Source organism: Saccoglossus kowalevskii, chromosome 11 (assembly GCF_978046115.1).
Source record: "Saccoglossus kowalevskii chromosome 11, keSacKowa6.1, whole genome shotgun sequence".
Lineage (NCBI taxonomy): Eukaryota > Metazoa > Hemichordata > Enteropneusta > Harrimaniidae > Saccoglossus > Saccoglossus kowalevskii.
In genome coordinates, this window is record NC_140651.1 from 6,488,149 (window position 1) to 6,513,546 (window position 25,398).

At 32.5% G+C, this 25,398-nt stretch overlaps 2 protein-coding genes across 4 annotated transcripts; one reads left to right on the plus strand and one right to left on the minus strand.

Annotated features, from left to right (window-relative positions):
* Positions 1-493: 493 nt before the first annotated feature.
* Positions 494-15,103, minus strand: LOC100378461 (uncharacterized). 3 transcript variants are annotated; one of them, XM_006814804.3, is made up of 6 exons: positions 14,933-15,103; positions 10,575-10,707; positions 7,108-8,028; positions 6,569-6,717; positions 5,340-5,396; positions 494-4,324 (listed from the first exon to the last, which is right to left on the minus strand). In XM_006814804.3, exons 2-6 carry the CDS (start codon positions 10,698-10,700, stop codon positions 4,153-4,155), a joined length of 1,425 nt encoding a protein of 474 aa, XP_006814867.2. In that variant the 5' UTR covers positions 10,701-10,707; positions 14,933-15,103; the 3' UTR covers positions 494-4,152. The 3 variants fall into 3 exon arrangements, with proteins under 3 accessions (XP_006814867.2, XP_006814866.2, XP_002733465.2); XM_006814803.3 differs by having other exon boundaries at positions 6,569-6,723; XM_002733419.4 differs by lacking the exon at positions 5,340-5,396 and having other exon boundaries at positions 6,569-6,723.
* Positions 15,104-17,416: 2,313 nt separating this feature from the next.
* LOC100377866 (peroxiredoxin-2-like) lies at positions 17,417-25,181 on the plus strand. Its single transcript, XM_002733415.4, has 6 exons — positions 17,417-17,591; positions 20,483-20,600; positions 21,920-22,036; positions 22,897-23,019; positions 23,943-24,108; positions 24,845-25,181. The coding sequence occupies exons 1-6, from the start codon at positions 17,435-17,437 to the stop codon at positions 24,902-24,904; spliced, it is 741 nt and encodes a 246-aa protein (XP_002733461.1). The 5' UTR covers positions 17,417-17,434; the 3' UTR covers positions 24,905-25,181.
* Positions 25,182-25,398: the final 217 nt, after the last annotated feature.

A 25,398-nucleotide genomic window follows, 5' to 3' on the forward strand; every position in this document is an offset into this window, starting at 1 on the left:
AAATTCGTTTTAAGATAGCGGCCATTTTCATGCTAAAATTTTAATTTTAATCCAGAATTTGAGTTCGGATCAGAACTACTGGTATATCTCAGACATTTCTTGACCAATCGTATTCAAACATTACCAGTAGATATACATGTTGCATTTGATAATCAAATCCAAGATGCCTGACTGGTGACCATTTTAATGTTAAAGATTCATCAAAATTTGGAAACTTTATGAATGTTTTTATGGAACTCTAATGCATGTCTGTTTTTCAGATCAGATTCAAAATAGCTGACTGGTGGCCATTTTGTTTTAGTGAATGCAGTCTCTGAGCCATATGACAGACTTCACTTTCAAACATCTCTTAAACTTGAGAACTCACAGGGACTATCTATGTAATTCAATTACTTATTTGTGTAAATATTAGCATTCCTTGTTTTTTTAAATCAAAATACTAATTCATAAATAAATGTGATATAATCTCCAAATAAAGCAATTACAACAATCATTTTACCCATAAATTGAATTTTATTGTGATTTACAAAACTAATAAAAGCCACTCTACAAACTATACACTTCACATGACTAGGTTCCATCAGAGATGACTACTCATCTGGATTACCAAAACGTATTATAAATGGTGGTCTACAACATAGTGAGAAATTTATCACCATAGTTACCAATATAATTTTATTGTTATATACAACCATTGCCACTAATGTACTGTAATTTAAATTTTCACTGCTGAGTATTTTCACCAGTCGATGGCATCCATGTCAGGAAAATTAAGCAGAAGTCGCTTAGATAATTTACTCGTCTTGTGAAAATTTGTTTTGCAAAATTTAAACAGTAATCTTAGTTTGCGATGAAACTTGCACTTATTTTTTTTTTACAAAAAAAAAATCTTAGGAAAGTTTTTTTTTTACATATTAGAAAACATTTAACACTATCCCAGTTTCAGAAAGTAAGTTTTTTTTTCTCCTCAGAATTTTGGCATAATGTAAAAGGAAGACATGTTTGTCACACATTTTAACTACATACACTAGTTTTATATATATATATATATATATATAACAGAGTAGCTCGTTTTAAATGTCTAGTTTGTAGGTTATTATGCAAAACAGCCAGGTGTCTATTTGGAAAAGATATGCATTGCATGACCATTAAGTATAGAACATAGTGAAACGTTGAAGCCTTGCCCTTCTACAGTCAGGGCGTTCACCATTATTATTATTACATTATTGTCAATTTCCAAAAAAATGGATTTTTGAATTTTCATCAAAACATTGAGTGTTACCACTCAACAATTTATATTTATCCACATGACTGCAAAAAGTTTTCTAAATGTTATACGGTATTTAATTATTCACATGAGTTATCAGTGTGACCAACGATAACAAATACAGACATTCACCCAAATATATTACAAGCAAGGCAATTTTTAAAATCCAAAGAGATGGTGGGTTAGTTTTTAGAATACTTGACGTTAGTCACAGAAAGCATCAAGTAAAATTTATTTTCCCCATATATTTAGTTATCAGTGTGACCAACGATAACAAATACAGACATTTACCCAAATCTACATTACAAGCAAAGTAAACTTTAAATTCAAATTGATGGTGGGTAAATTCATGAATTACAACTATTACTCACAGAATTGTAATTTCTAATCCTAAAAATAAATATGTACAGACTGGATTCCTTGGTGCATGGATGCCGATATAACAAAATATTTATACACAGAATATATATATATGTATAGTCAAGCAATTAATCTTTCAAATTATTACAATTATACCAGTTCAAGTCATACCCAATTCCTGGATGATACACATACAATTTAGAAACAAATGCAAAAGAGAAAGAGTTCAAATGTGAATTTTTCACATTATTAAAAAATCTGCTTCATTTAAAAAAAATATCATTCCTAAGATCATCCGTCATGCTCCAGAATTCTCAGTGATTTTAAACGGTGGCCGATATTTCTGTTTCAATCACCAATGTCCATTCTCAACCAGTGTACATTTTAAAAAGTGAGATCATGAACATTCACAACCGAATAAATGATTTTTCGTTTTACTGAGAGATCTGCATTGCATGAAATGTGCGGGTTGAACGTCTATCGCAAAAAATCAGACACATTTTTTTTATAGGTTGAAATACCGATCTTGTATTGGGATAATCATACTTTATCAAAATTGACCAACAACAAATGTGTATAGCACATTATTAAATTTGGAAACGACTCTTAAATACTAAATGCGTTTGTTGAATCCCATGCGATCTTTTGACATCCCTATGATCTTTGTTTGTGCTTATTTTTACATTCGATTTCACACATAACACAGAATCTTGCAGTGAGCGAAAAATAATCTATTATGAGAATAGACAGCTGTGTCTCTCTTAAATTTACATTCTGTATCACATGATCACAGCATTTGTATTAATGCTAGCATCCTGATTGTAATGGGTATAACAAGAATTTACAGAAAATAAGGAAAATGAAATCTTTCAATATTGTATCCTACTTTGTCATGGCAAACGTACGTCTTCTTTACAGCTCTATTGGCAACATGTCATTGACAGCTTTTACCAAAAAATATTTTTTAATACAAAAGTTATTTTACAGAAATGATATCGTACAAATGTTAATCCCTGATGTTAAATTAATGTAATAGCAATGTACTTTATATTAAAATGACAAGCAATGTATAAATCAATGGTTTGGCACAACTTACAAAGAACTAAAAAGACTATATCTTTAAAACCTATCTAGTGTCACATACAGTAAATTGGATTTCATATAAATTGCAGTTTATTTCTCTACTGACAGTGAAAGTATTATAACCCAAGTGTAGTTGCATCCAGGTACAGTTACCGGGTAATTTCTCCCAGGTGCCGATAGTTGTATCTAGGTACAGTTACCGAGTAATTTCTCCCAGGTGCCGATAGTTGTATCTAGGTACAATTACTGAGTAATTTCTCCCATATGCCGATAGTTGTATCTAGGTACAGTTACCGAGTAATTTCTCCCAGGTGCCGATAGTTGTATCTAGGTACAATTACTGAGTAATTTCTCCCATATGCCGATAGTTGTATCTAGGTACAGTTACCGAGTAATTTCTCCCAGGTGCCGATATTTGTATCTAGGTACAATTACTGAGTAATTTCTCCCATATGCTGATAGTTGTATCTAGGTACAGTTACCAAGTAATTTCTCCCAGGTGCCAATAGTTGTATCTAGGTACAATAGTTGCATCTCGGTGTAGATAGTTGCATACTATTATCCACAGAGGGACTGTGTATTATCTATTATTAAAAAGCATATACAATTATGTTGCATCTCTTACTAAAATAATTTACAAAACAAACATGTTTGGTTGGCCTATATCTATATGTTTTTCAAGTTGCACATATGCTTTTAACTGAACACAACAACACTAACTTAAGGTTATAAGATGATATGACATTGTATTAAAAAGCTCTTGGCATGACAGAAATCACTACCGTAAGGTAAATATTACCGGTAGAAGTCAGTAGCCAGGAAAACACAAACTTCTAAAATTGTTCACTATTGATTTATATATCATGGCAATTCCTGAGTTGTTGACAGGATGTCCATTACAACACGATGTTAAACATCCAATTGAACAAACTTGTTTTATTCTAAAATAATAATTTTAAGTTGTGATCAAAACAGGCTGCTGGTGATATTAAAGCTCAATTCGTAATTTCACAAACTTGTATATGTGTTCTTGTATTAATATGGATTTCACTCTAAATGATTTAACAACTTGTTATACGAGGACAGTGTGCACACTTGAATTCATCCACCCTTGATTACTCAACAGGCTGTGCTTACAGAGAAAGAATTATGGGATAGATTAACTCAACACATTGCTTTGAGTCCTTGATTGTCCGTTGCTTGATACAAAATCATAAAAATCCTGATTTTAAAAAAGTCTGTCATATTGCTACATGTAATTAATACAATCACTGCAATTACAAATGTCTTAAAATACATGAATCAGAGCCATGGTTACAGTCACCATGGTAGCAATAGTCCATCATGCATTCAATGAGTCTACATAGCCATGGTTATTGTCACCATGGTAACATAATTTTTAAAACAATATTACATCTAAAAGAATTAAAAAAACTTAGAATTTAGTATCGGTAACCATAGTAATCTGTGTATTTATAGGTTTGTGCTTGTCTGATAGCTTTGGCCAAATTCTGTGATTTTCTTGACTTTCGTGCTTCAAGTCGCCTTCTTAAATTATGTGACCTGCTCAATGCTTTCTGTGCTTTTAGTTGTCCATTCTTTCTTTTTAACCATCTGTAATGATAATGAATATGATTAGTTACACACATCTATATACATGCAATCGGTATAAAGTATCATATCAACTCCTATTACCAGTAGTAGTGCATATAGTCAACATGTAAATGATAGAGATATGTCTATGACAAAAATAATTCATATTGTAATGATTCAGCATACAAAGATATAAGTTTGGGTTCATATGCACTTCTATTTGAGATGCACATTAAACCAAATACATTCTAGTTCAACCTTGTTTGTTTGTTTGTTATGTATGTACATGTATGTAAGGTGTGTTTCTAATAGAGAATAGGAAGGACAGGAAAACATGCAGTTTTTTAACTGAAAATAAACTAATTAAATATATATATATATGTTTATCCATCAAAAAAACATTTAATAATGCAATAATAATAGTACACATATATATGTCATATGACAATAGAATATAGAAAATTCAGAAAAAATTCAATATTGCAATTTTTGCACTTAACTCCAGTTTTTGATATTATATAATGATATAAATGACATATGATGATGTGGATTAATATATAGATTAATATCTGATGTTAAAAATATATGGATTACAAACTCACTAAAGAATGGAAATAAAATTGAAGCTTATTAAGTGTTAACAAATTATTGTGTTAAAGGGATTTGTGATGTTTCTCGAACAGAAAGTAATCCATATTATCCGTTCCAAGTACACTTTGTATTTGTCTTCTCTTGAAATAAACATCCTAAAAATCCATTAGCTATACATAACGTGGTAAGTAACATGGGACTCCCAATACCTTCAAACAAAAAAAAACTTGGGAACATTTGTTGGCAGCCATGTTAATGGGAAGACCCAATAATTAAAAGACACACATTTTTTGTATTTTTTTTTTTTAACTATACATAAAAATTATAATCAAATATGGCTATTTGTCTGTTATTGGGAATGTATGCATTGGACAGGGTCAAAGATTGTTCTGCGGCTCAAGTGACCTGCAGCCATCAATTTAGACAAACTGTACTTTTGACTTACTCTTTGTGGTCTTCAGCAGTCCAGGAGGAATGACTGTCTGATTTTTGGTCTTCGTGGCTGCAGGTCAAAATTACGAAAATAAGTATCAGGGTTTTCTACAGAGGGTATAGTACTGGGTGGGTGACCCATTCAGGCAAAATTAAGAAAAATGTGCACGGGTTCCAATAGAGAGTAAAGAAGGATGACTGCCGTGTTTCCAATATTTGGCCACATAAGCTTGTGCATACTATATTTTGAAAACTAATTGGGGGATGAAACTTGTACATTCAAGTACACTAAGATTGAATCATTTATATAATTATCTATAATTATTTATAATATTATCTAGCTAAACAAGAGAGGAAAATGTAAAGTACTGTATATTGAAGTAACAACAGGTTTTTTATTTAATTTACAATGAACATAGAGAAGAAAATTTACTAAACTTTAGGGTGATTGAATGTGACTCAGTGACGAGTTATCTATTTATTATGCGTTTAAAAAAAATAACCAATGGAATTATATTGAAATGTTAGTTTCAGTGCAATAAAATCCTGAATATAGTGGATCTCAAAATAGTAGAAATCTTTGATACTGTAGTGTCTGTAGTGATGACATCATATTTGGAGGCAGCGCCCTCATTGTCAGATATCAACCCACATTGTAACAACTTGCGAAATTTTTTTGTAGATTACCCCTCGGTACTTATTGGAAAAAATGCCTATTGTATGATTTGCTTTGAAACGGTGTATCTGGTATCAGTGAATGATGAGATAAGGGATTTAATACGTTAAAAATACAAGGGGTTTTGAAGTATGATGAAGAATGCAATTTGTTCAAGTAGACTGGTGATAGGTGAAAGAATCTACATGTTCATTTTCTTATCAATGAAAGAATTCTTGTAATGAGTGTAATGAAAACAGCAAATTATATGCAAATGTTGTCTATTACAATGTACTCAAAACCATATAACGACAGAATCTATAAATTAATTAAATTAATAAGGTAAATGTACGCCCAAGTAGGTACTACCAGTGACCCATGTTGTGTCAAAGTACAAGAGTACCGTAATACCAGTGAACAGTGTTGAGTCAGTGCAAAAGTTTTTTGTTGGAATAAAAAAAAATTTCTGGGGTCCACAGCATCGATGGCTTTCATGAAATTTCTTCACTAATGCCATATTATCCTGAAATGACAAAAAGTTCAATCAGTGAAAATTAAAAGATTTACAGTATGACTTCAGCACTCACTCTTTATAAGCTTTATCACAGTCTTCTCGACTCCTCAAATAATAAGATTCACTTTCTTCTGAATTCTTGTGTTTATCCTCTTTCTTTTCTTTTTTCTTCTGAGATTTCTTTGCTTTCAGCCACTGTTTATAAGCACCAGCTGCATCTCTCTGCACCTACAGGGAAAGGGAAAAATATCCCAAATGCACAATTTGATTACCAGAAGCCAAGCAAACCTAAAGATTTTATTTATCCAATTCACAAATTTCTAATCTAAATTCTGCACAACTTACTGTGAAGAGAAGTGCTGATCGAATATACAATGTGTGAATAAAAATGAAAATATTACACATTTGAGGTTTTGAGAAGTTTGAGAACACAGGTGTAGGGGGTATGTATAGTAAGGAGAACAGCAGCACATATTATCAGGGTTTTAAGTATTCTGAGGGTATCAAATTTCAAGGGAAAACAATTCTGAATATGCCTCGAATCATTTAAAATTGTGAAAAAAGTACTGTGGGGCAGCAAGACAAATTTGATACATTAAAATAATATTGTACCGCATTTTGTTCTTCTCTTTCTCTACTCTCCTTTTCCTCTTTTTTCCTATTTTCTTCTTCCTCTTTTTTCTTCTGTAACCATGCTTGAAAAGCACTCTCTGCTTCGTCTTGTCTTCGCTTCTTTTCATCTTTCTCTTTTTCTTGTTGTTCTTTTCTTCGCTGATTCATCAGCCGTGCATGTTCTTTTTTATACTCTACTTGTTCAGGTGTGAGTCCATATGCACTGTACCCTTCATATGTTATATTATTTGATTCATTAACATTTTGTGAACGTCCTTGAGATCCAGCCGATTGTGCTCGCTGTGATTGACCCGTAGAATTCACAATCTTTCTCCTACTGCCAGTACTTCCTGTTGCTGTAGCTGGTCTCGGACGTGATGGTGGTGCCGGTTGATGACCATTGGTTTCAATCCCATGAGCAGCCCGCTCTTCCGGACTCAACTCACTCACAGGCACAACTTCAAATTTGCCATTTCTTTCCACAACTACCTCTCCATTTGATTGTTTTTTCTGATCACGATCCTCTAAACTTAAATTTCCAATTTGCTCTTCATTTTCTTTATCATTCTCATCATCAAGTGGGGACACTTCTAATTCAATTAAGTTATCTTTAAAACCAACCTTTCTTTCTTTTTTCTCTTCTACCTCACCTTCCTGCGCTAGTTCCTCATTTAATTGTTTTATTCTTTCAGTAACATCATATTCAGGTGGATCTTCTGAGGGCAGGGAACCCTCTTCTCTCATTTTTTGCATCAACTGTTCAGCCTCACGCTGTTCCTCTGTCAATTCATAATCACTATCATCATCACTATCAGATCCCAACCGAGATGAAGATCTTGAAGGTTCCTCCTCTTTCATCGGTGATGCTGTTCTTGGTATGTAGTCTCCATCTTCTGTCACATTGGTATCCAGATCAGATTTCTGCAACAAATCACAGAGAATATGAAGTAAAACTTGCAAAGTGACCCCACATATTAAGTGGATATAGTACCAGTGCTCAAAATTAATTTTCTGGCTGGGTTACTAGTTTAAAAACTCATAGTCCATGGCAATATTAGTTCATCAGGTTTAACTGGTGCTAAAAAAAATATAAATTAATATACATAATTTCTCAATCTGTGCTCCGAAGACTAACTAGTTTACGGAAACAACAATGTATTCATTTTTTGTGGTTTCTACATGTAGCAGTCCGGTTGAGCTACTAATTCTGTAAAATGGTAACCCTGTACAGATAAGTTTGTACATCTGTATGCCTTAACTGTACTACAGTTTGAGTTCTATCCAATAGTAGGTCCTGGTTGGAAATTATAACCACTGTTACATATCCATGCCAAACATTTTGGTTTTTCTATGGTTTTTCTATTTAGTGATGCTACATGAATGGAGAATATGTATTTGAGTTTTTGCCCATTTGAAAGGATCATATTCTGATGATAACATCCAACATTCCAATCATTCATTTTGTTTATCAGGATCTACATAAATAAATGGACATAGATATCAAAGTTGTGTATCGTAATATCTAATAAATGCTTAGCATATCACATACATGTTTTAGCTATGAGACAATATTTCACGTACATTTCTTTTAGGATTAAACTGGCAACCCTTCGATTGTTGGATCAGAGTCACACATGTACCGGGTAATTCAGAAACATTAGTGTCACTATAAATCATGCTCACATCACATTGAAATTTCACAACCTGCTCACATGGCTATAAAATATGATGATTTATTTATAATGAGCACTACTTTATATTATTCAATGTTTATTATTATATTACGGTACCTTCAGTGTCTGAATGTTGATAATGTAATATCACATACATGTATAAATTACAAACATTTAAATTCCAGTAAAATGGCGAAGTTGGCACTCAGATTCAGGTTCAAATTCGGATTCCATTCAAGGTTGGATTTAATTAACTAAAAGAGTAACCTCAGTGTTATTTTCAAAGAATATCATTTTCAAATTACATCACTGTAGTACCAACTTATTTTAATGCTATAAATAGTATGAAAGATTTAGCTTTTTTCAAAAATGGGTGATTTGATTAAAAGTATTATATTTTTGATTTCCTTTCTTCAGAAATAAAGAAATACTCAAAAAACATGAAGCATGATATCTAGAAATGTAGTGCTACTGTCATTTACTCAAACCTGATTCCGAACTTGAAAATGAATTCAAGTCAGAGTCTGAATCCAAGGCTAACTTCAGGTACATGTATGGGATTCCAGTATAACTTGTATACCGTATGTATTACACAATCCTGTACATTTGTAATTTGCACATCCTATATATAGTATGTGTCAGTTGGAGAAAGATGGTTAACACTGCTCTAGTATTAACAGTATGACAAAAATCACTTGGACATGTGCCAAGTGTATGATGTAAATTGCTTTAAAATAGACTCCTCCTCTGAGATATTTACACTGTGATGACTACATCTACACAACTGGTATTCATGTCTGTCAACATTGTACATGTATATGCTCTTAAAATACAACTAATACAATTGAACATGTTACAACTTGCCACTCCAACACATTATTGTATTCAGAGACTATTTGTTGATTTGATCTTGTAACATTTATTCAAATAAATGCATATTTTGGTGTTTTAAATGAAAATAGTGCAGTACATTAGGAAACCATGAAGTAGACAGTAATACATTTTATTTCTCAGTCTTTGTATTTTTATATATATTTTTATTATTATTTAAGTTGCCTTAACAGCCGAAATATGATCTATAAAAAAACTTAATAGCAGTAAGTAAAAACAAAAAAATATACATAAACCAAAATAGCAATGAAAAAAATATATAAATTAAAAAAAGAAAATGTAGCCTATACCTACTATTCAGCCATCGCCAAAATGATCTAATTAATGCAAGAATTACGCTATATTTTTTTTATTATATGGTCATATATATGCATATGCAAATAAGCCGTCATATGCATGAGCAATTACTTGGATACATGAGACGCAAACTACAGCATTTTCAACTGTTGAAAACATTCTTATTACAAGCGCGTAAAATAAATACTTCTACTAATATCATCACAGAACGCAGTGAGCACTTAAAAATGTTAAATTGCATAAAAAAGAAATGATAATTTGAAATGCACATGTTCTCATATTTAGTTTCATTACTAAAACACTAATGATGAACACTAATCACAGACACACTAATTTGTATAAGAATTTCTATAAATGTTGGTTGGTCTTGCGTTTTTGTGAGTATCTTACAATTTATGTGAATTTCTCAATTTGCATGAAATCCTCATCGCATACCCCAATCTTATAAATTCTTGTTAATATACATGTTGTAGTGAAGTCTGAAAGTACAGATAGAATTCTGCTATAAAGTCAAATTACTGACTATTTGGGATATGACCACCTGAGAATGCCGATTTATTTATTGATCTATAGTTATATTAGATTGATTTATTTTGAGATACATACCTTGGTAGCTGGGGGTTCTTCTTTATCAATAAGCCAATCTAACTCCTTATCTACGCTGTCTGTATCACTATAGTTACCCTTGATGATGTCACCATTCACAGTGGTTTCAACAGCCGCACTGCTCATTGTAACCCTGAATAGAAAATAACGATAAGTATCAAGTTGTCAATAGAATTCGACCATGGATATAAAAATAGATACCTTCAATGATTTCGTAAGGGTAGTAAACAAATAAATGTTACCAGATTTTCATAAACTTGCAATTCCAGTGTTTCAGACATTTGTCAAAATAAGACATATTTCAATGATTTTGCGTACAATAAATGCAATGCAATGAGCACTTTTATCGGAGGTGCGATTCTAATAGAACAACTACGGTAATATGTACATGTATTGAATATGCAGCCACAACAAATAAAAACATTTAAAGTTTAAAGTACTACCACATCCACCAACAAAGGTTTTAAATCCATTAAGTTATGGGAATTCAAGCAACTGTGGCAGTCTAGGGGGGTAGTTTAAGGTTTCTGTTGTAATGGAAAAAATTCACTGTGAAATGAGTGTTACTACACACTGTGTGGTTAAACATACACAGTACATCAATGACATGTTGGTAATTAAAACGTTACAATCTCAATATCCGATTGTCCTGAGTATAATGGCATGTCAGTAATAAAAACATTCCAAGTTTACTTCATCTTTAGATTACCTAACAATAAAGTCATTCAATGTTGAGTTCTAGTTTAGTATAAATCTACAGCCTAATTAATATGTAAAAGTAAATTAACATAATTAATTAATATATAAATATAAGTACTGTATATAGACATCATGGGCATGGCTTCAGTTGTGTATCTCCTCTGGGAATTAATTAACATGGTTAGATTAACAAATTGTCAATTGAACAGACTCTGACTGGTACTGGCCTTGGCAGGGGTCGCTTAGATTGTGTAGATATGAACACTTGGACGATATTATATAGGGATAGCTCTAAAACAATCAAAATACTGTATTTGCTCTATTAGAAGCACATCTCCAATAGACATGTATATAAACCAAAAGATGACATAAAATCTTCAATTTTTCCCAAACGTCCTGAATTCCTATAAATGTCTCAGACGCAAGTAACATCAACAAATCAATACACAGTTGTTCCAATACCATATATTTGCATATCTTTTCATCAGTGTTTATAGCCATGTATTGCAAAACTATCCGCATTCATGTGAAATAAATGACTGTCATGATGCATGAACTTGACTCCTTTGATAATAACCTTCATGAAGTGAATTAAGACATCATTGATATCACCATAACAACCTATCAGTTTTGCCGCCAAGCATTCCATGATTCTTCAATAATTCTATGGGTTTTATTTTTGCTTTTTTTGCTAACAGGTAAATAAACAACAATTAGACCCATCCAATTTTGTAATTTAACAAAGTATTGTTTCTTTCACAAACTAACTTTTCTTAACAGAAACACTTTGTTCATTTCTTAGGCACTTCAAGACCGCTAAATTTAAAACCAGACAATATTTCTTTTTTCTATAGCACAAGGTTCTCACACAGACAAAATAAATACCATGGGAATAATAGAATAGCTCATTTTAATAAGCTTGTGTCATTTGCATAATCTATTGTCATTCTAAAGAGAAAGAAACAAAGCTTACAATGGTTGCCTGATACACATGAACAAGCATTGGCAAAAAATACTCAAACACAACCAAAACTAATTTGACCTAATTGCTCTAAAGTAAAGTTGACAACCTAATTATTCGGACTTGAAGATACCGGTAATATGGTATCTGAGTACAAAAGCTTAGGAACTACAACATAGTTACCACTGAAATATGATCAGATATTTGTAATATGGATAGATGAACATAATATTTCTATTTGTTCAAGTACAGAATTCTGTATTTGCTCTATTAGTAGTGCATGCACTGACATAAATTAATAAAGTACCCAATTGAAACAAGAAAAATAGCACAAAAAGAATCCAGAATTTTGGCTAAATTGAGAATACTCCATGTTAACATAATTAAACACATTGTTACCTAATCAGCAAGTTAGAGCAAAGAAAATGATTTCTTATGAAGGAGAAAAAATTTAAATCCAACAAACCCTACTAGTACTTGTTTTCCGGGTTATTGTAATCACATAATTTATTTTTTGAGGCTTAAGGCAATTTTATCAAATATGGCCATGAAACAGAATTTTAAGCCCAAATAAATTGTTTATGACATTATTCACAATTTATTGTTCCTTATAAGGTAGTGAATGATTTATGTACCAGGTATATCATAACAACAAGGCCCTTGTGAAAATCACCTTGTGTTGTACCAACGCCATACTCATAAATTTAAAAAACAAACAAAAATTCCTAAATTTAAATGAAAGTAAAAATCGTTAACTTTAATAACAGAATTGCAATCCTATACAATGTGAAATATTTTTGATTTAGTACTCAATGGTGTAAGATACTTTATTTGAAAGGTACATGCAAGTAGCCAGATGTTACAAAATAAAACGATCAAAAACTGACAAAAGACCCAGTGACAGATTGAAACTTTATGACATTTTGTCTTTCATATACAGAACTAAAAATAAAATGTTTTTATAAATAACACTACTGCACCTGTACATGTAGAAAGGAACTACACATAAATGGACTCGTAAATACAGCTACTGGGCATTACGGTATATATAACCCTGTACAGATCTCAGTTATTCAGTTCAATCACAATACGGTATATTTCAGTGTATACAACACCATAATGCTCTTGGTCATCAGACAAGCACATAATGGATGGAATAGCGCACCACTGCAAGTTAGGATTAGACTGTCGTGATTGGCTGCCAAACCAAACATTCTGCTTCCCAGACAACATTATAATAAATCACCCAAACTACTAAAGTATGCAATAATTACATTTTATCGCTTACATATATGGGATCGTTTCATTTGAGTATGATGTATAGAAATCTCGGTTTTGTATTTTGTGAGTGAACATAATGTGTTGATTATAAGATGAGATGAGATAATTCTTAATTACTACCGTGAAGAAAAAATATATTTCTAGTTTGGTTAAAAAGTGTAATAAATCCATAAATTTTAATTATAAATGTTTGTTACTAAACTGAGTGACCCCCCCCCCCCCAATTTAAATTATTTACAAATAAACAATACATTTGTTTAATTTATTACATTCATGCATATACATCATTTGAGGCGTGTATCCAACATGCATGTCAGTTACGACAACGCCCTGCAAGTATGTAGACAAGTGTTTTCCCAAACATCAATATTGTATGTGTTATCAAAGACATTTACAATTAGAACTGAAACACTTATTCACAGGGATCTTTAATTAATTTAAATCATTCCAGCTTGGTTATATATATATAAAACTCAGCAGTAACATACTTCAACAACAACAAAATATTTGGGTATTATTTGACCAATTATTCCACATATTAGTTAAATACAACAGCAAGTACAAGTTATGGAAATGAGTGCCATATCTAAATAATGCACTCAGATACCAGGTTTTCACTTGCTTACTCATAATATTCTGTTTCTATTAAAAAAATCTAGGAATCATAGAAAAAGAAAGTTTATTTATATTTATATGACTTTTAAACATTTTGCATTTTTTACAAACTTAGAATTTACTTAAAATTTTATTTTTTTTATCTGGCTGAATTTAAAATTAAATTAAATTAGGAGAAAAAATGTTAATTGAGGAAATATAACAATACTAGCAATTATCATTAACTATAAATAATCAAATACCTTCTAATATTGTTATACCAGCATTTATCAAGTAGCTATATTAGATATTATGATATGATTAAAATTACTAATGATCAGATCAGAAATACTGCTATAAACACTGGACTTTATTTGCAGACTTACTAAAATTATTGACAGGTCAATGTTGCTGAACATGGCTGAAAGTTATCAATAACATTACGTAAAGTCTGAACTTCGAGAACATTAATTTAAGATGGCTGCGATGGTGCCATCTGCCCGTATTCACAGTGCTATTTAGGGCAACAAATTTCGACGTACTGTACCGTGTGCGTTCAAGTAGACACTGGATCCTTATTTTATTAATCAAAATTGCGCGTTTGACTTTTATTTGCCGATAATATCATTATAGTCAGTTTAGTGTCACAGCAATGTTTAGTCGTTATATTAATTAACGTTAATAAATCCACAAAGCCGCTGACGTTAGCGTCGCGGGTGCTATGGCCCTCGATTCGTTGAATACACGTAACAAATGGCAACAACTGTAACTTCACGCTGACTTTACACGTTCAAAATCGTGAATTTTACACTAAAACACTTACCTGAATCAGATCCAGGATGCTCCTGGATACCACCTGTAACTATCAGACGAGATTTGGTGCTTTAAAAATCAAAGGAAATGGCAGAATTCCCGTCGAGAAACGAGCAATCATAAACCCCTTGTATCTAAGCGTAAGTGTTGTTTTCTGTGGCAACCCAGGGAATTGAGGGCGGAGCTTATTTGATTGACAGCTAGGGGACCTTTTCGACGTGCCCACCTAGAACCGTGTCAAGTCAAGACCGTCTAAGCGCTTTTCTGATCTTACGTTCCCTTGACTTTAGTTTACAACGTCATTTTTAATATTTCATAGTGTTATTCACACCATTCAAGCAACTCGCCATTGATTCTAATGTAAATTTCCCACTATTTCCCAATGATTTTTGTTCAGCCACGTAAATAGTATGTAGCAGAGAAGGGGTGAACCGTTTTGAATCTGGGTGAGGGCAGAAAAAGGACAATGTGCACCATATTTACATGTTTCATTCGTCACCTGGGAACTTTTCATTATTTTTTTTGTATTGTATTTATTTATTTTTTGTTCTGTGACATAGGTAAAAGAGTGAATACTAGTATTTTGTTTACACCCTGGGATTCCAAATGGTCCTCCCGTAAGATCATTATGGTTAGTTTTGGTGGTCTGATGATATATTCCCAAAAAATCTCTAAAGTTTGATTTCGAGTTTGTATTATGACTTGTATCCAAATTAATAATATACTTCTATTAATAGTATTATATGTTTATCAAAAATTTATAAATCCACGGTTGTATAACTATCATGACGAGACTGCAGTGGATGAAACTACATGTAGATCGAGGGCTGTGAATTCAAATAAATCGTAAATTCCCAAGTGACAGTGGAAAATAATGACCACTGGAAACATTATCAATCTTCTTTTTGTCCAACACTTATTTATATTTGTTAAAGGTAGAATGCTTCTCGTACATTTTGACCCCAGGATTTTTGACACGTGCGTATAGTGAGGTGTACATAACAGTGACAATAGTTCGTGTCTATAACTATACCTATATAATTAATCACCAGTACGTAGACTTTTTTAATCTGTCAAATAATATGCACACCTTGAAGTTATAAATTACCAGCTGTGTAGACCACGGTGAAAATAAGTTCGTTATTACACTATATTATGATCATTTTTTAACTGTATGTCACGCATCAACAATTTAAGATATTTATTTATATATGACTTAGCAAATAACTGAATAGTAAAATTCCCTGAAACAGAAAAAAACACTCGCCCCGTTCACTATATTTCGTGATATTTTGTACATCGATTTTCTGTGAAGTGGGTACGGTTACTCCATATTTTCATTGAATTTTCTTCAAACCTTAAACATTTAATTCCGGTCAAATATTTCAAAAAACATGTTCACTGAAAAACAAACACTCACCGCAACAAATGTTTTCTCTTCATCTGTATATATACTTATAAATTTCATAATTCAAACAAGAATTTATAGAGCATTTTCGAGATTAAATGTCCTAAAGCATTTTAATGTTTTTGTTACTTTACCCATAGACCTTTCTAAGGTATATGCTTTACCAAACGCAAAGAAAGACGTTGTTCGAAGAAGCTGAAAACAAAATCAATGATAAATTGTATTTAATTTAAAATAGATGGGCAGCAATGGCATGTCAATACCACTTTCACAGTTCATATCAACATGTAAGCAACATAGTCAGCAACACACACCTTAATTTTAAAACTGCATTTCAAATAAACCAAAGTTACAAGTGTTAATTTTGTTAACGAGTCCGGTCATACGTTTTGATTTGGTAAATGGCAGTAGTTTTCTCCCCTTCGCTGATTCCCGGCGTCCTCTGCATAAGCTACCGAAGCACAGAACGTCGGAAACTAACAAATCCCCTCCTCCACAAAGTCTTCACCCATTTATATGTAATAAGAAAAATTGCCAGTATGAAAATTATCTAACAACAGTAACAAATGAAAAACATAGAGCAGCATTAACAAAATCGAAAATTAGAGCCCATAATTTAGAAATAGAGAGAGGACGATACAAAACAATTCCTTGCAGTGGTAGAAAGTGCACTTCTTGCGACCAAAATGAGATTGAAGACGAAATTTCTTACTTGAATGCAAACTGTATGAAAAAGAGAGAACAGAAATGTTGAAGGAAATACATTTAATACATTTCAACAAACACAAATATCAATAAATTGATTACAATGCAATAACATCAAAAAGATAACAAAACTAGCAAGCTACATCTATAATTGTTTCAGTGCCAGAGAGAATCATTTCAAAAACTACCAGCTGCCCCTGAATAAATACACTATTATTTTTTTATTATTATTCTTTTATATTTTAGCGCTTCCAATTTGTTACTTCCTCAGTTTTTCATCTTTATTGTAATATTTCTGAGTCAATATCGAAATAAGGATACGATTATGCAATAAAGATTATTATTATTACGTTTTTTTAGTACGCTAGGGAGTCTAGAGGTGTACGTGGTTCTTTCAAAATGGCGTCCCATGTGAGTGTGTTTGTTGTGGTGTTCAGCTGTTTTGCAGTGAGTGCTCTTACCGATGAAAGCTGTCCGTTATTTGCCACTCTTCACCCATATCCAAGTGGCGGTGCCAAGGAATCGGAACATGCATTGCATTACAGCAAGGCTCAAGGTAAACATTTCATCTCCTGTAAACAAATCGAAACATCTCCTTTTACAACTACATTTTACGACCCCCGCCCCTCAGGACCTTAATACTATACTATATAGTAATTAGTTTTTTTCCCATACTGGATTGGCGGATCACAAAATTTGATCAGTCGGAAGGTATTGATTATAAATTAATTCTTGGATTATCGTGTCAACTTTTTGTTGTTAAAATTGTATTGCAGTTGTATTTTGTCTTGTGGTCAACCCTGGACGCAGAGGTCGTGTCCTTCGTGGTCCTATGTATGCTTATCTACAGTCCGTCTATAGAGGGACTGTGACTGGTCTCACGTTTGCATCCATCTCACAAAACAGTGGTCATTGTTGTACAAATGCTTGCAATATTACAATAAATATTAATTTTATCAAAATTAAAAAAAAAAATGGTTATTGTCTGTCTGTCTACCTGTGCGTAACTTAAGATGTTACATTATCTCGAATTTTGGTTAAAAATTGTATTTTCTTATCTTTATTTTACAAGAGACTGTAGTTTCATCAAAGTTTTCAATGAATACCCATTTATTCATATGCCATATGGTATATGTATGTATAACATTCTGCAGGGTACATCACTAGCATGAATGAATTACAGGGGAAAAAACCTTTAACAGAAATACGTTGTTTTTTTAAATATTATATTTTGATACAAGTTATTTATTTATTGATTTATTTATTCTATTGCATTGTGTACTGGCGGGAGTCCAAACGCATGTGCATGTAACTGCAGTTTTGCAAGATGGCTGACAAATTTGCTACCTACTGGGTAATATGCAAAACAGGTAACTGACACCCAGACAATGAATATACAGAAGCATGGTAGAAGAACTAAACAACTTGAGGTGTACCATTTGTTTGTAGGAATTTATCCCTACCCTTACTTTTGGCTCTCCAAAAATATCGCTTCAACATTTATACATATACAATGTATAAACAACAGAAGTAAGAAAAAATGTACAGTAATTCAAAAGTAATTCTCTTACTTACAGACAGTTGCATCTTCCAACTCTATGCTATAAATGATATATCCAAAATCTCTGTACTGTGTGAAACAGGAAAAAACTGTAGGAACACAAGTGTTTTGTGCCATACACAACAGAATACACCTTTGGTTTCAGTTTTTATTATCAGCAAAATTATTAGCCATGATTCAGTTTATAGTGAAATATAATAAGGAAAGACATGCTGTGTTTGGTATAACCATGATTTTGCTGTGTTTTGGATCAGGATAGGTCATGGGCTTCATCTGTCAGTGTCAATGCCATATCCTAACGCAGTCATATTTGCAGAATGGTATAAGTAAATGCATTTCTGCATGTTGGATCATGAAATAAATACTTTGGCTGAACAATACATCTTCAGGCAAAGATTAAATGCTATTGGTCACTGAACAATTGTGTCTTTGTTTATTTTTTAAATTTGGATCATTTTTGCTAAAATATTCTGATGCCATGCAATTTCTGCCAGACTTCGTTCACTTAAGAACAAAGAAATGACACTGTCTCTGGGAGTACGATCAATTTTTACTGATTTTTCTGCTGCTAGAAGCCTACTTGGAACTATTGAATAAAATTTTATCTTTCTATCTTTCCTAACCGGCTTTGTGATTGTGAAATTCAATATATTTTAACTACATTGTATAGCTTGGCATATAAATTCTTTTGATTTTAAAGATATACCGGTAGTTTATTATTTGACGTACTAATTTGGTTGCGCATAGTAATACATCACGATATGCATTTATTATTTACTCTTTCTTGCCCCTTTTAGATAATGATATAGTCCAAACCACTTACAAACCATTCGTTCCTAATGTACATGCCATATTTGTTGCAAATCAGTTAGCTAGTTTGCTAATAATTTGATAGCCAGCTTGCAAGACTGCAGTTCCATGCACACGTGCCTCACCGGTAATTATGCCATATGGTGCACAATTTCAGCACATATAGATTTAAAATGTAAAATAAAGCAAAAACTATTATTAAATATAGTAAATATGTATAAAGAGAATTTTATTTTCAGTGTTTTACCAGAGGGTGCACACGCTCAATTCCGATAAAAGTGCTGGTACTGGGTTTTATTTTTGATTTATTCTCAGATACCTAAATGCACAAAATGAAAGCCCCATGAATTTGCTATTCTTTTTGATATGCTTTCATTTGTATACTAGTATACAAGTATTTTATTTATCAAAGAGCAAAGCACTTCATATAGGATGTTGTCCATCTGTTTATACTAAGTAGGTGTACCATGAGTTGACCTCTGTGATGATATCTTCAGTCCTATATTTTTAATGAATATTTTTATCGTTTTGGGTAAAAATGTTATTATAGACTACCAGTTAAACTATTCGCTCAATTGCTTTGATACCAATTGTCAATTATATACAATTGTGATGGCAATAACCGTATAACCATGGTTGTGACATAGCAAGAACATTGTGAAAACACTAATACCGTAACCATGGCAAACAATTAATATATCATCATGAGGAACATTATCAACTTTGTTTTGAGGAAGACACTCTACAAAGACAGCAGAGCTATTTGGATCGTAAGGTCGCTTGTTCAAATAATTTGTAAAATTGTATTAGAGGGCTTCTCCTGAATGTATATTTAGCTTTTATTTGATTGATCCATTCTAGAGGAGATAAAGCAGTGTACAAAAATAATTCATTTACTAAAGGCCAGAAAGCAAAGTTCAAAAGGTCTATAAAAAGTGTGTTGTGTTGTCTGACATCGGGAGATTTCATTGTGTCTGAAATTTTGTCAAAAACTTGAATTGTGCATTTTTCTCAAATGAGACTGTTTCAAAATGAGGGCACTGATAAATATTAAGTATGATAACTTCTCATTTCAGTTTCTAAGCCAGCTCCAGACTGGACTGGCACCGGTGTTGAAAATGGTGAAATCAAAGAATTAAAATTGTCTGACTATCGAGGCAAATACGTGGTGCTGCTTTTTTATCCTCTGGATTTGTAAGTTTTAATGTTTTTCTTGTAATATTTAGATCTTGGAACTATTGTTGATATCATTCAAAGAATTATTAAATCAATTTTTTACTCCCAAGTGTGAAGGACACATTGAGAGTCATTGCAGTTACCCTGTCTGGGTGTATGTGTGTTCCATGGATATCTGAAAAACCACCTGTCGGATTTCAATGAGACTTGGCACATAGGTGCTCTGTAACAACGCATACACAGGCCTGATTATCTCGTGTTAAATATTGTAAAACTCAAGTGCTAATCATCACATTTCAATGCACAGACTTGGTTAGTTTTGGATTGAAAACTGTTCATATTAATTACCTGATTTGCATAATAATTCTAAATATGCCTCAAGTACTCTCAGCATACGGAAGTTTTTTCTGAGCTTCCTTTGATTTTCACTCTTTCTTAAAGTCATTGGCATGAATAAAAAAAAGTAGCTGAACAGTGGTGGAGTGTTTTGAGCATGTACAAGTATATACAAGTGATATTGCACCCTGATAAAGACATTATGGTATGTTTTTTCATAAAATAATTCCCTTGTTTTGGCAGCAAACACAAAAGTGTTAATCCCATAAAATACTGAAAAACTCATAATACGCAACTTGTGTTTTTAGTATTCCATCGAAAAAAAATACAGCCAAATGTTATTTTTATGATAAATCATGGTCTATTTTGTGTCAAGATGCAATATAAAACAGTTAAAGCGGGGTAGTCAACCTGCGCAAGTATGGGAATTGAGTCCCAAGCGACAACACATGCTAAAAATGCAAAGGCTCATGGGTAAACGTTTGTTTCTAAACAATGACACGCTATGACCCATGCGCCGGTTACGACTTCCTCACTTTAAACTTGTTCAACGTAACCTTGCTTCTTAATTAAATATTTGAATAAATAATACATGTAACAAATGGAAAATCACCAATAGTGAAAATATGTTATTTGTTGGAAGCCATTATCCTTTGTACATTAATTTGTTGTCATTGAACTATATTGTGACTGGGCACAGACAGAAGATAATTCTGTAAAAAGCACTAGAAATTTTTTGATAAATTTATGTTACATTCAGACTCTATCAAATACATGTTAGTTTTAAAAATGTTCCAAATGTGTACTGGCTGTGGCCATAATACATTGCCCGCTGACTGCCTCAACAAATAGATGAAGTGAATTGAAAAAGCAGCAGCAGATGATGTATTAATATCACAATCATCCTTGTTGTGATGAGGATCATTTCTATATTCCATCTGCTTCTGTTTGATCAAAGAAAATATGGCATGCTAATCTGTTATTTATATTTACTGTTGCAGTACTTTTGTGTGCCCGACAGAGATTATTGCATTCAGTGATCATGCAGACACCTTCAGAAAAATCAACACAGAGGTGATTGGTGTGTCTGTGGACTCCCAGTTCACTCACTTAGCATGGTAAGACATTGGTTGCCTAGAAATGGCAGCCATTTTTCTGTGGACTCTCAGTTTACTTGTGGGTGGGGGTTGGGGCTTCCCAAGTGTAACCAAAACGATAAAAGATCAAATTGGATATTTTGCAAAAAAAATGACCTAAATTTTTGTTAAAATGGCCCAAAAATGTAAACATAAGGTCAAAACGATTGGTACGACTTTGGAAATGGGGTCAAGAGAGTACTGTAAAATCTGTATTAAAAGCCACGGCTTCTATTAAAATGGTACAATTCAACAGAGGGTGTGCAGCTTCTATTCTATTATCTACACATATGAGAAATGATGAATTTTTTGGTCTCAATTGTTCAAAAAGAATGGGTGCGTCTTCTATAAGGGATGCTGCTTCTAATACAGATTTTACGGTAGGACATACCTATATACATGTATAAAGGATTACACCCAACAAACCCCCACCCCCATCCCATGGGTTAATACTGGTATTTTGAGAATTGTATGAAATATTGGATGGTACAAGTATTTCATGCTTGGTACACAATCAATTTGGAACAAGGGTGAATGCATGTACATCTGAGCATGTTTTTAAAACATTATCAAATAAAATTAGAATAAACAATTAAATGAAAAGCAAAAATAATAGACAACATTCAGATGCACTGAAAACTTGAAATGTGAATGTTATATGTTCATGCCACCTTAGTACAAATCATTGTGATGCCCCAGTTTGATACGTGTCCCATACGAGTGCATAAAATATGTAAAATAACTAGATGTCACTATGTCTTTATACATGCATGTCCATAGACAATATATACAAGGTCTACAACTATAATAGTTTTTCTATGTTTTGTGTCTGCACATTTTAGGATTAATACTCCCCGTAAGGATGGTGGTTTAGGCAATATAAAAATTCCTCTTCTCTCTGATATTACTCATCAAATATCTAAAGATTACGGTGTTCTTATGGAAGACCTTGGACATACGTTAAGGTATACGTGATTCCATTATTATAATGGGTGATTTTATTACTTTATAGGTGATTCCAATATTATAATGGGTGATTTTATTAGTTTATAGGTGATTATATTATTAGATGGGTGATTCCATTATTATATGGGTGATTTTATTATTAGATGGGTGATTCCATTATTATATAGGTGATTTTATTAGTTTATAGGTGATTATATTATTAGATGGGTGATTCCATTATTATATGGGTGATTTTATTAGTTTATAGGTGATTCTATTATTAGATGGGTGATTCCATTATTATATGGGGGATTTTATTAGTTTATAGGTGATTATATTATTAGATGGGTGATTCTATTATTATATGGGTGATTTTATTAGTTTATAGGTGATTATATTATTAGATGGGTGATTCTATTATTATATGGGTGATTTTATTAGTTGATGGGTGATTCCATTATTATATGGGGGATATTATTAGTTTATAGGTGATTATATTATTAGATGGGTGATTTTATATGTTTATAGGTGATTATATTATTAGATGGGTGATTCCATTATTATATGGGGGATTTTATTAGTTTATAGGTGATTCAATTACTTTATGGGTGATTCTATTATTAAATGGATGATTCCTTTATCAGATTGGTGATTCAATTTTTAGATGTGGGATCCAGTTATTAGATGAGTGATCCTATTATATATTTTGGGTGATTCCATTATTTCATGATATAGGTATTTCCCTTAGAAGACATAGACATATCTCGTGTATGCGTGAGCAAAACACTGAATTGACAAATCAATGAAATGGAGTAGTACATGCCTGAAAAAATCAGAACGTGCATCGCATCCTTACTAATTATAACTAGTACTAATTGTATCTGTGGGTTGGTATCTGAACGATTCACAACAACTAATCTGAATAATATTTCTGTTTTGATAGAGGTTTGTTTATCATTGATGATAAAGGTATTTTACGTCAGATCACGATGAATGATTTGCCAGTGGGACGTTCTGTGGAAGAAACATTGCGTCTGGTACAAGCATTCCAGTATACAGACTCCCACGGTGAAGTCTGTCCATGCGAGTGGAAACCAGGAAGTGATACAGTAAGTACATTGAATACAGACACTTGTTACCTTGTTACTGTAGAATACTTTATTTTCGCTTGGAATTTATTTTCGCTGAATGGATGATTCCGTGAAAATAAAATCCAGCGAATATACTTTTTTTTCTATATTTCACATTAAACTCATCAAAAATCAGTGAAAATAAATTCCATACAAAACGCCCAAAAAGCCTTTTCAGCGAAAATTAATTCCAGCGAAAATAAAGTATTCCACAGTAATTTATTCCAAAATCACAAAGAAAAGGACAGTAACACTTTTGTCTCTGTGGCAACAATGCGTTAGTACAGCAATGTATGTGCAGAGAACTTATAACTGTTGTTGTCATCCATTGTTTGTAAAATTAGCATATTTAGATTAGTAGCATTCTATATTTACCAACCAATGAACATCACAGTCACCCTCTAACTGTATGAACAAAATCAAGGCAGCGTTTCCAGTATAGTTGGAGAGGGCTGAAGGACCCATGAAATAATGGTAATCAGGCTAACGGACACTTAGTTACCTCTATACATGGTTGTAGTAAGAAATCACTACAAATCAGCAACCATTGCCTATTTCACTGTCTAGGATCAACCAGTACATCAATCCTGTAATGTCACAGTGATCTGAAAATATGCAGTTCTAAAAATTTAAAATAAATCTAGGTAAAGCAGCGAAATTCAATGACATTGTAAATAGGTAGCATATTGTAAATATCCATTTTTTTTTTTCACAGATTATTCCAGATCCTGAAAAGAAAAAAGAATACTTTGAGAAGCACGGTGATGAACTATAGACATCTTGTATCACAGTTTTTCACATTAGACAACATATTAATAATTAATTCAGCTTTCTCATTGTAGCTAGGTTAGGAAACATTTGGGGGTCGACTTGGACCAAATATTGTTCTATTTGTTGAAGATTGTCATCTGTCAGTGTGTTAGAATTATTGTCATATATATTGTTAGTTCAATCTACAAAGATTGTATCTACTTTCTACTGTATGTGTTTATTGATGCAATAAAATATGTAGTCCATATATGGTAATGTCCATATATGGTAATGTCCCCCGAGTTGACATTGTGATCAAATCGAATAGCAGAATTCAATAATGAATCATCTTACACTTTATGCATTACCTCATGTTCCTGAAATAAGAATTGCAGCTGACTTTTAAAGTTTATATCATGTCATTTTATAATCTTAGTGGAACATTATTCTGTTAATATTTCTCAAGGCGCTTGGATTAGATACTTTTAAAATCAGCCAAGGATCTTGACTTTGTTATCT

Excerpts from the sequence above, each read along its gene's own strand:
- LOC100378461 (XM_006814803.3), bottom strand. The coding sequence starts at position 10,700 with ATGAGCAGTGCGGCTGTTGAAACCACTGTGAATGGTGACATCATCAAG. Across the intron at positions 5,397-6,568 it reads TGTGATAAAGCTTATAAAGA|CCACGAAGACCAAAAATCAG; the intron begins GTGAGTGCTGAA and ends TTTGACCTGCAG. Across the intron at positions 4,325-5,339 it reads ACTGCTGAAGACCACAAAGA|ATGGTTAAAAAGAAAGAATG; the intron begins GTAAGTCAAAAG and ends TTATCATTACAG.
- LOC100377866 (XM_002733415.4), top strand. The coding sequence starts at position 17,435 with ATGGCGTCCCATGTGAGTGTGTTTGTTGTGGTGTTCAGCTGTTTTGCA. Across the intron at positions 20,601-21,919 it reads CTTTTTTATCCTCTGGATTT|TACTTTTGTGTGCCCGACAG; the intron begins GTAAGTTTTAAT and ends TTACTGTTGCAG. Across the intron at positions 24,109-24,844 it reads GGAAACCAGGAAGTGATACA|ATTATTCCAGATCCTGAAAA; the intron begins GTAAGTACATTG and ends TTTTTTTCACAG.